General features: G+C 37.7%; 1 protein-coding gene across 1 annotated transcript in view; it reads right to left on the bottom strand.

Moving 5' to 3' along the window:
* LOC130555446 (band 4.1-like protein 5) overlaps positions 1-14349 on the bottom strand; it is a 32975-nt gene extending 18626 nt beyond the window's left edge. The window contains exons 1-12 of the mRNA XM_057335664.1: positions 14169-14349; positions 13142-13346; positions 5742-5846; positions 4609-4651; positions 4237-4315; positions 3959-4003; positions 3595-3647; positions 2963-3083; positions 2468-2555; positions 2272-2360; positions 1914-2004; positions 551-720 (exon numbers count right to left, since the gene is read on the bottom strand). Coding sequence (XP_057191647.1) covers positions 551-720; positions 1914-2004; positions 2272-2360; positions 2468-2555; positions 2963-3083; positions 3595-3647; positions 3959-4003; positions 4237-4315; positions 4609-4651; positions 5742-5846; positions 13142-13321 — 1064 coding nt within the window. The 5' untranslated portion in view covers positions 13322-13346; positions 14169-14349. The remainder of the gene's footprint in view (positions 1-550; positions 721-1913; positions 2005-2271; positions 2361-2467; positions 2556-2962; positions 3084-3594; positions 3648-3958; positions 4004-4236; positions 4316-4608; positions 4652-5741; positions 5847-13141; positions 13347-14168) is intronic.

The following is a 14349-nucleotide window of genomic DNA, read 5'->3' as shown; positions in this document are numbered from 1 at the left end:
TCTCTTGAAAATCCTCAAAACAAGTCCCTGCTGACTCGATAAGTCTGCAGACATTTCTTTTTATGGGCTTAGAGTAATGAAAGTCTAATGTTATCAGACAGCGTCATTTCACAGTACAAACACATTATGCCTGGGAGGATACGCAGACTATCCTGCATTAGTAAATAGTAAAAAGTAAATACTGAACAATCAGACACACACAGGTGAATCCAACGATAAGGTAACTCATAGACGTGAAAAATGGGTTAATTCTGGAGCAAAGAGAGGTGTTAAAATGAGAGCAGACAAACAAAAGCCCGAACTGGACAGCGTCAGAGCACAGGGCTGGCAGCTGGAGATAAGATGTAATTCCACACGCGGAAACACAAGGCACTGTGCAGACAAGGCCATGTTACAATTTACAACTCAGCAGCAGATATTGTTAGGGACTACTATAAAACAACAGTAAATCTTGTCTACGTGCAGGGGAAAAATACAACTCAAGTGTTTATATAAGCTGTATATAACAAAATGTAAAAGAGAAAATGTTACAATTTCAGAACATACTGACCTGTATCTGAAACGAGAGCCCATGCGGATAAACCCAGAGCGAGCCGAGCTGTTCTGGACGGGGCCCCGCAGGCGGAAGAAAGCATGGTGCTCTACAGCACACTTCCACAGATGCTTGCAAGCCTTCGGATGGTCCATGCGGAACACAAACGTGTGCTCCTGCTCTTTCCCCTATGGCAGAGGGCAAAGAGCAATAAACACCTAATTCACAGTCTGGTGTGAACACATAATATATCAAGTAAAAAGGCTTTAAGCCAAGTGAATTAGGCTTGGACAAGTGTTAAGTGTACAGGTTTACACAAACTTCCTTTAGTGTATAGCATATCTCCATTTCAGAATCTACTGAGCGCCTACCAAGACAGCACTGTGAGGTATCATTAGTGGCTCTATCAATGTGAAGACTGTTCCAAATCATAAACAGCATACAAATGTGGCATGTTATCTGTCTTAGTCTCCATTTTATTTACCTGGTAGTTTTGCCTTTGACTGATAGCAAAAGTTAAAAACAGAACTCCCTACTATCAGTTATCAGCTACTCAATTTAACCCCATCTGAGGCAAATCAAATATTGTCTGAGGCTTTTATCAGCTGGACGACTGAGAAAACGGCATCAGTGACCTGTGCTGTAATCAATGACACACGACTCAGAGGACAAAGAAAGAGTTGATTCAATCTGATAACAGACAGATAACTACAATACAATAAAAAGCAAATAATCACCTTTGAGAGATTATTAATATTTTTATTGATCAGATTTTTTTTTAATCAATTCAGATCCTCAAAATTAATAATACTGGTATAATAATAGGTAGTAATAGGCTGAGGTGTGTTTATATTGAAGGGAAGTTCTGTCCCCTTGTTAGCAGCCTCAGTGCTTCATATTCACATAAAGTGTGAAGTGCTACAGATACCAAGCATGCCTGAAGCTGGAGAGAAGCCAAAAGTCCCTGCATGAACATATACACACACGTTTCTTCATCTCAAATGCACATATATTTCACTTCATGTAATTAAAAACTGTAACTCCTATATGCACTATGAAAAAAATATTTTAGAGACATACAGTAATTGAACAAAAACACTCCTTAAGCCTATAGCATAAGTATGCCACAGCAGCACTGGGCTGCTACAGGTGGCTGAGTTAAGTGGAGCTGAACCCACTCTTATCAAAACCCCTTTATGATGGGCTGGCCTTCAAATATTTCCACATAATACCACGTAACAAATATGTTCACTTTATCCAGAGGAAAAACTAGCTTTACAGCAGAAAATATGAAACTATCTCTGCCTAAGAAGACAACAGACATTTAACACTACAGTATGGTCACTTGTGGTGTAGAATGTTTGTGTGTTTGTGTCTTTACCTCTTCTGTCTCCTGCACTACCTGTTCATCATCCTCCACTACCACCAGGGTGAGTTTGCTCTTCCTAAAGTCCAGTCGTGTGATCTTGGGCCTGGGTAGACAACCATTTCAGTTTTGATAAAATTGCTTTTTGTCCATTATATTGCATTTACTGTAACTATGACTGCAGGGGCCAAACATCAAACTGATGTTTGATCAAACAAAATGTTCCTCCTTCAATATCATAAATATGATCATTTAAATACTGTATATATTTTAGATATAGGAAGAATAGGGCAAGAAGCTACAAATGTGCATTATGTAAGAAAATATGAAAATCAAGCTATTCGCTTTGGTCCTGCTAGACAGAAGTGCTTACCAGAAAAACAGACCAATTTTAGTTTCCCCTTCAAACACGAGCACTCCAGTGGGGGTCAGACCCAGGCTGTATTCATTTCCGTCTCGTGCCTGCAGGAGGTGTCATAAAGAACACATAAGTAACTGGATGTAGCTGGATCCTTACTTTTAAAGCTTTAAATGCAGTAAACCTGCTTGAGAATGAATGATTTGAGTACCTTGACCATATGCATGTCCACCCCATACATCTCCAGCCATTTGGCCTTGTTCAGGTAGTTTATCTCAGCTTGTGCCGGCGTCTGGCCTCTGTAACACAGGGCAAAACATAATCTGAAGCGAAGGACCCATTATACAAGGTACTGTACTGATGAATAATGAGCAAAACCAAAGTTACAGTGGCAACTACGCAGAAGACAGCAACTGTGCTTTTGCTTTGCTACAGAGTCAACCTGAGGTGCTCCACATCTGCTGTACATTACAGCTTGTCAAGTACAGAGTGACAGGTTATAAATCACATACAGAAAGGTCAGGGTCAACAGTAGAGCTTTGGTTGAGTAGATAGAAGATATCCAGACAGAGTTAGAGGTGATGACCTGCATACTGACATTCATCAGCCTGCTTTCCATTTAGATTTCCATTTTAACAACTATCTAAAGAGGAGTCATTACATGCGGCTATAACTTTTTTTATAAAATAAGCTCACTCATTTATACCTGCACTCCTTCCAAGCATTAAAGATAGCTACTTCCATGTCTTCCGTCTGGTTTGGCATGAAACGGAATTCTGACACAAGGTCAAGTACATGCTCGGCAGCGTCATAATCACCAAGTTCAGCTGGAAGGTAAGATATCAAACATAAATGAATGATGAAATGCCTCATTTAAAATGTGCTTCCTTGCAGTTTCACTCTGAATGTAGCATCCTCATTTATATAAAAACCTGAGAACCAGTGAAGATTTTGCTCAAAACTGTCCCTATCCTTTGCATAACAATAACAATAACAAAACTGAAAAACAATAACAAAAATTCTAAATTTAACCCTTATGTGCTCCTGTAGCTCAGTTGGTAGAGTGTTGTGTTAGCAACACAAATAATAAAACATACTGCTAAAAATGATTAAATGCAATCTAATTCGTTCCGGGCAAAAAAGTCTGCCAAATGTGCAACAAACTAAAACAGCATAGTACATAAAGTTTAAGCAGTTAAGCAGTTAAGCAGAGAATGCATGATTTTTTAAAACATTAAACTCTTATTTTGTTTTTTCTATTATTTTTATAGCTTTATTTTCGCTAAATCAAAAGAATATATCACTAAAGTGACACAAAATAACAGCACTCATACTTACCCTGCATCGAGTATGCAGCCAGCTCCACTGCTGTGTCGAATGGGCACTCTAACCTATTTTAAACAATTTATATTTAGCCACATTTCTCACAAATTTAAGGTTTATATATGCATTCTTTAATGTTTACACTGAAATATGTGCCTTTACAAAACTTTTACAAATACAAATAAAATACATAATGCAACTTGAGTATTTGGTAAGGGTAGATGAGTGGGACAGAGTTTCATTTTGTTTTTTCAGTGCAAATGAAATTTACAGCTTTTATTGTAAAAATATACAAAGAAAAAAATGACCATTTTTTTATTACCATTTAAGCCCATTTTATTACCATTTACTTCCTTTAATGATAAATCTAAACACTTACTTGCCACTGAGGATGTCCTGCTTTAACTGTAGTACAAAGAGGTATCTACAGGAAATAATTTATGAGAAGTAGTATAAGGAAAATATACGCATGAATAATACTATATAAAAATTAGATTTTAGATTTAGATTTTTTTTTTAGATTTTAGATTCAATTTATTGTCATTGCACATGTACAAGGCAACGAAATGTGACCTCTGCATTTAACCCATCCAGAGAGTAGTGAACACACGTACCCCCGGAGCAGTGTGTTGATGAAATGACAAGCATGCAACAAACCTTGTTAACTCCTCGTGCAGATTGTTGGGTTCAGAGGAATAGAACTTTACTCTCATATGAAGGCAATAAGGTGGTCCAACTAAAACGAGACAAAGCACAAAATATGACTTACAAAATGTGTGTTAGGTGGTGCACAGGTTGTTTCCAAGAGACAGCACTTAAAATTGCATAATATGAACAGAATTTGAGGAAGAATGTCATGCAAGGAACGAGATACAGTCTCCTTTTTACGGTTTATTAGTAACTGGACTTCACAGACAGTTAATTATTAAACTTCCATTTATTTCTGAGAGCACTCAGGAAGACTAACTAAAAATACAAACAGTTCCCAAATCTAGTTGGCCATCTATGTGCAACAGCCTTCTTACTTACTTTTGACTTGTTTCTTGATGCTTTTGGTGACATCAAGCCAATGCTGTAAAATGTAAGAGCATAAAATGCATCACATTTTTAGAAAACCTTTAGTTTGAATATAGTATCAAATATTTTACATACAGCTGTTTATTCGTTACTTACATTTAACAAACACTGACTACATTCAACAAACATCAATTAAAACATATGCATAAATAATCTTTTTAGTACTTTGTACAAGTAATTTTTAAATACATCGATAATTAATGAGTTAAGTCTGCAAGCAGATTTGGCATGCCATAAAATAAAATCAGTGACAAGGTCAAATGTGCAATGTTACACTGTGTCTACACCGGACAAGACCGGCGCGACATGACAAAAGACATTTGAAATGCATTAGAACCCATTATAATTAAAAATGTTGTCCACACTGGATGCGACGCGACGCCTGTTGCGTCCGGTGTAACATTTCATAAACAGACACCATTTAACACAGGGAGCACATTTTTGTGTCAATGCACTAGAAACTTCTGTCTTGTCTATTAAGCTGGGCTGCTGTATTGAGGTGAAGCATGAACAATGTGGAGGGTGGAAGGGAGGGAGACACTCATGTTGATGGAAGAATAGACTGCCTCAATGTACTCTCCCACAAATTCCTTACACGCTTCTCCCTCCCTCTCTCCGGTCTCTACACTAGCTTCAGCTCCATCTACTGCAAAAGTTACAAAAATTACTTAGTTACATAAAAGTTTTGCATTTAGTGTAATACAAGCCTGAATTATAGCTGCTTAAATCGCATTATACCACATGACAAAGACCACAGAGTTATGCAGATTGGCATTTTACAACAGTAGAATCAGACCGTATCTTAGCATGCTGCTACTTTAAAGGGAGAATGCTCCTCCCAACCCTACCTGGTCAACAGTCCCTGAGAAATGATGTCTAAAGACAAATGTCTAATTTTAGCACTTGTTTCACAACTTGAAATACACCCCTCTGTATGAAATTCTATACAAATAGAGAGGAGCATCCTTATTTTGCAATGTGAAATAGGTGAAAGAGTTATGTAATATTAAAGGTCCCCGGTGTCAGTCAATTCAGATGAAAAATCAAAGCACATTCTGTATTCACTGTGTTGAATTTGCCCTTACCGGGACTTGGGCTGAATCCATGAAACGCAGGCCAAAGTAATCCTTTTCTACAACATCCAGATGATACATGATCTGCTCAAACAGCTCTGCACCTTTGGCTTTTTTCTGCAGAGAAAGAGAGAGATCATTTAAAGTCTAGTTTGCAGGAAAAGCTTTTGAACGAAAATGTATCTACGCAAACATCACTTTTATTTAAGGTTTCAAACATGTTTATTGTAACTAGATGAATCTCCTCTTTTGTAACCATGATAACCGTGGGTATTGCCTCAACAACATGATTCCAACTGTGCCTGATTCCAAACCACAGTTCTACATTATCTTACCAAGCCAATGAGCCATGGTCTGGCCTATCACAAACAACAGAGCTATGACCACCAGAGACAAACAAAAAGACAAATAGATAGTCAAACATTTCACAGGGTTGGATATTAAAGAAGTGATTAAAAGTCAGTCTGTCGAGTTTGTGGGGGCACCGATGTAAAACAAAATGAGTTATGTGTTAAGACCTCTGACAGGGTCAAACATCAGCAAACCTCTTACAGTACCCAAAACTGAGCATATGGAAAGCTATACCCATAATAATACATCAATGTAGAAACCAAAGAGCGCTGACTCACAAGCCACTCACCCAACTGTTGTGCTTCAAGTTGGGAAGGCGGGTGTAGTTGCAGCCTGGGCACACAGTACCGGATACTCATGGAGGCCCCAATGAGTTGGCATAGCGTACAAAGCATCCCAGTAAGCTACAAGAATGCAGACAAAGAATCCATTGTGCACTTGAGTGAACCCTAGGCTTAGGGCTCACATTGTTCATCTGAGGTTTTCCAGCCTGCTAGGCCAACATTCAGCCTTTGGAGGCGCAGTTACATTCCTTCAGCAAACAGGACAGAAACTTAGTTGGGCTGCCTGGTCCGAATCCAATTGTACCCCCTCCCCGTTCACACTGTACAATCTGACAATACACTGAACTTGCTGCTTGCATAGATGCACTGCAAAAGATGAATTGCAAAAGATGCAAAGAAAACATGATGCCATTTCTGTAAAGACAAGCCACAATGACAAATACACAATTTGTCATGCATTGCAATAATAATAGACTCAGTGCATCTCATCAATAGCTTTTCACCTCAAATCAGCAGGACTGCAAGTCATGGAAAACAGCCTTTACATCCATCAAAAACCAAACTTGGATAAGTACTGAAAGCTTTAGTGTGAAAATGCCTTAGATAGAATAGAGGGCTTATCCAAGTAAATTCAGCCCTAATCCGTTGAACCATGGGAGGCCGCTCTGTGTAAAAAAAGGCTGGCATTCTGTTGCTCCCAACACTTCCTCTCAATGTTCTCAATCAGACCAAATTTATTTGCCTTTGAAGACATATGTTAAAAAATGACATTTTTATTTACCATCTTGACCCCCTCCTAGTGTGTTCACAGGATTTGTCACATTGAGCTTCTCTGTAGGCTAGACTATGCTTTAATCAAAAGCAATGGGACATACATGCCAAGCCAGGAAATAAAGTATTTAACTTGAAGCCTGGGCAGTGAAACACCAATTCAGCATTTATGGGTATCCATGGGAGACTGCCTGAAAGGCTTTTCCCTGGAGATGCTGCAGATGGTCAATGCATGTTTGTAAAGCTTGTTGACTGTAACTATATATTTTTTGTCTTTCATCCTTTTCTGCAGCATAACACTGCACAATCAGGTTTCCCGGTCTCTTTCTCTGCTGAGGTGCAATACTTGATTTTCTTCACAGCTTAATTTATGAACGTAGTAGTGAAATCTGGGAGGAGAACAGAAAGATAAACAGTCTGTCCTTTATAAACAGGCTGAGGAAAAACAAAGGTCAATTTAAGGAAATAGTTCCTCCAAAAATAAAAATGCGGTCAGCATTTTCTCACATCCATATCATTTAAAACTTGTATGACTATACACAAAAAGAGATATTTGTAATGTAGATATAATGGATGAAGAAATTCAAGCCTTTATTTGCTTATAAACTTCCTCTGTAGCATACGGTTTACCACAGCAGGAAGCTCTAACGACAAACAAAACGATAGATGACTTAGACAATTTCCAGTGTCTGAGAGAAAATAACTATTAAAGAACCATTGTGTAGTTTTTAGGGGCATCTAGTGGTGAGGTTGTAAACTGCAACCAACCGCTCACTCCACCCCTCCCTCTCAAAGCACTATGAAGGCTGAGAGAGGATTACGGTGTTGTCACGTTTTTGCTTCTTTCCCGAATGCAGTGTTTCCCATTAATCACAGGGCTGTACACTGCGACAAATATTTGCACGTGTTAGGTAAAAAAATTGGTCTGTACCAAGAATAAATTTGCAAGTGTAGCATGCGTGCGATGCAGTTTGTCAAGTGTATTAGACAGAGCTGCATGTTTGTGTGAAGTGCGTGTGTCGTTGTGCTTATTTGTGTGTGACATTAATCAATCAGCTATTTCACATAGTTTTAGTCTATTTTGCGAGTTTTCCGGCTGCATTGAATCCATATAAGTAGATGCGGACTCGCGGACATGGAATGAATGCTGTTAAATATGTCATCTGGCTGTTCTGCGTGTCTGAGTGAATGAACTTCACAGCTTACCGTGCTACACGCTGGTGGATTTGTCAGCGTCTGCACTGTATGAGGACATGAACACATAAACTTCAGCTCCATAGTTTCTCTGAGAGTATATTTCATGACCATTTCAAAGCTATAGTCAAATATACACTAAATCTCAAATAAAAGTCAAAATAAAAGTCCCGTTAACCTGAACACTCTGATGAAAAAATACTGTAGAGTACTATAGTATTTGCTGTAGAAAATTGTAGCGCTCTTGTAGTAAATTAATAAACTTTAGTAAACGCTGTAGTATACAATAGTAAGGTTCAAAAACACTATGGTATCTAGGAATTCTACTGCAGTTTTCTATAGTAAATACTATAGTATACTAAAGTAATTTATGTGAACAAATATACCACTATTGTATAGTAAAATGAAAAACACAGAACTTAAAAAAATAAACAAATTTAGGTAAACTAAAAATTATATGGTCCTAATTTATCCACCTGTGTGTTATTAATGTCAATGTTACCTGCCTATTCATGTGATGAACTGCACTTGCATATTTTTTGATGACAACAGACATTTTATACTTGTGCTACAACATTTATGCCTGTGCTACAAAACTTTAACCTCTGTAGCACCAGTGCTATGAGCAAAAAAAGTTAACGTACAGCCCTGCATTAATTAGACTATGGCGGTCCATAGTCTAATTACGTTTGGTGTGAGTCTGTGTGTGCGCTCTCGCCCTCACTACGGTGTGGTGTTCTGTAGTTGTAACTCCGTGTAACAGCAACAGTGTATTTTCTCATATTTCTGAATTTGCGCCAAACTGTCTGCGCTATACGTGATCTACAATAAAACTATCACTCGCATTTAATGGGGTGTGATGAGATCTCGTGCCACGTTCATCCTCACGCAATTGGCATGATGGAGTGCTGGGCTCGAAATTTCAACCGTTTTAGTCGCATAAGCACCCAAATTTAACCTGTGCGACCTCAAAATATATTTGGGAGCATTTGTGTAAGTGCACATTTTGTACCAGAATCTAATACCGTTAATATCGTTACCATAGGTGATCAATAACCAGCCCCAAAATAAATTATTTGAAAAAATATTAAGAAAACTGAATGAAACTGCTGTAACTGCTTTAATGCATATTTTATATATTATTTTTATATTTTATATAGCACCATTTTATTTTTACACTTTTACACTGTATTACTGAAAAATGCTTTGGTTATATAGACTTATCATCATAATCCCACAAATATGAACAATAAAATTTTGAACAACAACAATTAAATGTTTCAAGTAGGTCTATTTAACAGTAGCATTCAAGATAAAAACTGAATTATCAATAAAAATAAAACACTGCACAGTCTTCACTGTATAAAATAAATATGCAATGACTCTAAATAAAGCTACAAAAGTTTAATTTTCTCTTTAATATGTGACACAGATGTATTAGGTTACTGTCACTTTAAGGCAACTTCTTTTTTCTGACTGTGCTTATGTGAACCTTTTGTGTTTTTGACATAACAGCGTGTGTATTTGACAGTATAAGAACATATACAAGACGCGAAAGAGAACTTCATGATTATTAGTAAGCTAACTGAGATGTCTGGAACAGCGATACCGTTATATATGCTATGTATGCCGTTGAATGGGGATGTACAGACGCATCGCAGCATGTAGAATATACGTTACACTGTAAAACAATCTAAAGATCTCTCAGCAAAAGTAGAAAGAGCCGAATTTGTAATAAATCACTCACAGTGTCTCAGTTTAAATGATCGCAAAAGTGCTTGTAGAGCGATTCATCTTGTTCTTCTATGTTGCCGGTTTTCCGTCAGTTCTGTGGCATACTGCCGCATAGCGGTGAACTTTGGAATAGCAGTGTTTCAAGTACCGAAACAAGCAAAATTCTGTTATTGAACCGATTGAAATCTAACATGTACTGGTAAATTTCCAGAACTGCGCAACCCTAATGTAAACACGCGCTAGACGTATGGGTTTCAACCTTCTCTTGCGTCTGCAGCGCATTAAGCACTAGTGTTTATGCCGGTTCGCACTGCCAGCAGCATTTTGGGAGTGCCATTACGTTATTCTAAATACATTTTCAGGCAAACCTATTAAAAAACGGATCATCTGTCTCTTACATATGTGCATAAAACATGATGTGTTTATGTAGTTTTAACTGTTTGTCTGAAGGCTATGAGGGTTCAGTCAGTGGAGGAAGGAGGATTGGCAGTGTGATATGATCGTCACCTCTGCTAACACGAGCACTATGCAAAAAGCATAGAGAAAACAACCCCATCTCTTTACTAAAAGCTGCACCTGTTAAGAAAACAAAGCCTAATTTTTGTGCAATTATTGCCTGTCAGTTGAGTTTGTGACAAAACATTTTGCAGCGTTTACACATTGTTTATTACTGCATAATATAATTTGATTAAAATAGAAGTTTAATTTGTTTCATAAAGTACAAGATGATTTTATAATGCCTACATTTTTTGCATTTTGTGTTTTTAAGGTGAATAAAAGACTTTTCTCCCCCGAAATATATTTCATCATTGAGGATTTCTTTAAAAACGTCTAAAAATCTTGTCTCGTCTCGTTCTCAGTTAAAGTAACAGCTGGCTGGATTAAACATGAGATGTTTAGTAACTTTTTATACTTGTTTGTCTGACAACAGAACAGATGATATGTGAAAACAACATTCGGTTGTGTTAAAATACAATATAATGTGATCAGAGAGTAGAAGCGAAACAGATTTCAAGTGCCAAAACTAGACCAAACGCAAACACGACATGATGATGTCACAGATATGCTAATTAGTGTGTGATGTCATCAGTGCTACAGTCTCTCAAAATCCTGTGGGAAACACTGCGAATGAGATAACGTATTTATGAAATGCAGAGAGCAATTTGTCTGCTTAGGGATACTGTAGAAACAACTTAAAATGGCAACATGCATGGGCACCATCACCCGCGCTGTATGTAGATAGAAATAGCTCATTCTAAGGTAAGAGAAACATAACAGTTCATTGTGTAAGGTCTTTACACACATCTGAACACAGAAATGCAAAATAATATACGTGCATAACTGTCAAAAGATCCTCCAATAAATTTAACGCTGGACCTTTAATTTTTATAGAGAGCATGAACTTCCAACCACTGAGTGACAGCTATATTGGACTGTCCAGATGAAAAACGATATAAACAAAAGCAGAAATCAAAAGCAACAGCAAACAACATAAACAAAAGCGGAAATCAAAAGCAACAGCAAACAACATAAAACAAGCTGTGAAGAGATAAACACACTTGAGGGTGAAACTAAGAAACACGAAAATACCAAAAACAACAGCTTAGACACAAAATTTGTTTAATGATTGGCTTAAAGCCAAAAATACATATGTGGAAAACAAACAAACTAGCGCTGAGACCTAACTCATCAGTTACAACAACAGGCACTTAAACTCTAACATGCCCACACATTCAGGAGGAGTCAGGTCATTACAATTCCTCACCCATAGCATAAACAGAGGTATTTAGAGGGGATCAAGTAATTCACTGTTCAAACAGTCCAATGACCACATGCTACAAGAGGGATGATGCCATTATGGCTAATCAGTAAACATAAAGACAAACATCTGGTTTGCTTGGACACCTGGGGCCGGATTCACGAAACTGTTCTTCAGATAAAATATTGTTCTTGAGATTAATTATAGAAACCTCATAAGATTGTTCCTTCTTAAGAAGTTTTTAAATATTTTCTTAAGATCATTTCCATTTTTTCCATAAGAATAAAATAACATATGCTTTGTAAATCAATCTTGAGAAAAACTTTTAAGAACTGTTCCCGAATTTTTTTTCCTTTCCTAACTTTTTTCTTAAAATAGAATTTAAGAAAAAATATGTCAGATAAGAAGAATGTTCTTCTTAAGAAGCCACCTGGGCTTGAGGGCATATCCTGAATCTTTATTTAGTTTCACATGGCAGATTAGGAATGGGAAGGAATAAACCAGGTCATTATGATTTCATTCTTCTGACAAATTAATACAGAGCCTGGTCCATAGTTCATGGATGTTCAGGTTTAAAGCCTCTGAATCTATTTTGAATATGCTAGTTTTTTCACAGCAAACTAAACTATGTGTGTTATTTGTAATAAATAAGTGGTGCAGGTGGACTGTGTTTGGGGAAGAAACGTTTTTTTTATGGAGCACTGAACTATATAATTGCAGAAACACCCTCTTAGCCTGTAAAGAGCCACAGAATTTGAATAATGAACTCTACTCCAGTCCCAAATGTTTTCATAACTGCCAAGCTAAAGCTCTTACAATGTGGCGATTGAGTGTCAACAAGCCCAAATTATGAGTCTACATTTCTGGTGATCACTAGAGACACTCATCTGGTTTGACTTTACTACTTTCCCTCAATTCTTCTCACAGGATTGTGTAATATGAACACAAACTCTAACAGCAATTTACAAAAACTTGCTTTATCATATGTGACTCAGTGATCAAGGACATGACATGTCACAGCACAGGCTGTGGATTTAACTGAGTTTATATCAAATCAAGGTCAACTTTTAATTCAAGATGTGAAACCACTAGTAACCACAACCAAACCACAATTTATCACTGCAGCTGTCAAGAACCTCACTCACCAACCCCAGAGTAACACATATATTTCTGGAATACAACATTTACCCAACATGAGTAAACATCTGATGCAGCTCAACTCCATTAAGTCAAAATGCACTTTAACTCCATTAAGTCAAAATGCACTTTAACTCCATTAAGTCAAAATGCACACTTTCCAAAAGGAATAAGCAACTCACCGGCAAGTCAACACTGACATCTGTGCCATCTAACAAAGACACTCGGCAAGTGACGACAGACTTGGCATCTCCAGCAGCAGGGATGTGTGTTGTAGCTCGCTGGGCTTCCCGGAGTCGAGTTTTCTCTGCATGTTTGCGGATGGACCGACGGCCCAGGGTCCGGCGCAGAAAGCTGAGCATGATCAGGAAGATTTGTTATTCCAGCCTGGACGAAACAGCCAAAAGAACATCTCAGTTAGACTCAGGCCAACCCTTATGAAAATGTACATTTACATAGTAACTTTAGTTTATCTGTAGCAACTGTAACGTTAGTGATACTGTAGCAAGAGATTTCTTTATGAAAATGGACCACAAATTTTGAATTTTAAATATAGTTAACTGTGGAATTTGGAGTAAAATCATATGAACCACAGGTCATATCACGAACGCCTCGTTTCGACGGTTTACGTTAACGTTATTATGGTTTCTAAAGAGAGGTATTTGTTATCCAAAACAGTGTTAATTGGTATAATTTATACGTTAAATGAGTCCTAAACTACACTTTTATGAACACTTATCACAAATACTAGATCGTCTTCCTCAAATAACAAGTCGCTAAGATCTCGCTATTGCTATATCATGGATTAGCCGGTTTTCCTTTAACGTTATAACAGCAGTCCAGGAACACCGAAAACGACCTTCAAAGAGAGAAAATATTCGAGTGTTTAAACTCGCTGTCAGATTTGATGCGAAATATTTTCCGTTAAAAACAGTCTCGAGCTGAACTCCACTGACACCTGTTCGCTGAACTACGCAATAATAACCTTTACTATCGCAACGACAGATAAAAGGAATTCATTAATTGCCACAAATAACCAGCATTCACAATACGTCTACACACTCGTGATTTATTTAATTTACGGTCGGTTTAGGTTCTTTGTTGTACATTAAATAGCGTCCACCTAAGAACTCGAGACGTTCACGCTCGAGCGGCGCGAATCCACTTGTTGATGCTGACTTGTAGTTCAGAGACAAAAGCGATACTTACGGCAGATTTATCAATATTCCGCTAATGAAAGAGTCCTTTAGCATCGCCTTTTATCAGAAAACAACTTTGTGCCTTGAATTATCCATCTTCTAAGCCGCAGTCTGGCTTCGGCACCGTATTTTTTTCTTGTAGATAAGCGTTTCTGATATTCTCCCTGCTCCGCAAGATTGCGGGGTGGCAA

This window comes from Triplophysa rosa, linkage group LG6, assembly GCF_024868665.1.
Source record: "Triplophysa rosa linkage group LG6, Trosa_1v2, whole genome shotgun sequence".
NCBI lineage: Eukaryota > Metazoa > Chordata > Actinopteri > Cypriniformes > Nemacheilidae > Triplophysa > Triplophysa rosa.
This window is presented reverse-complemented; position numbering and strand designations above follow the sequence as displayed.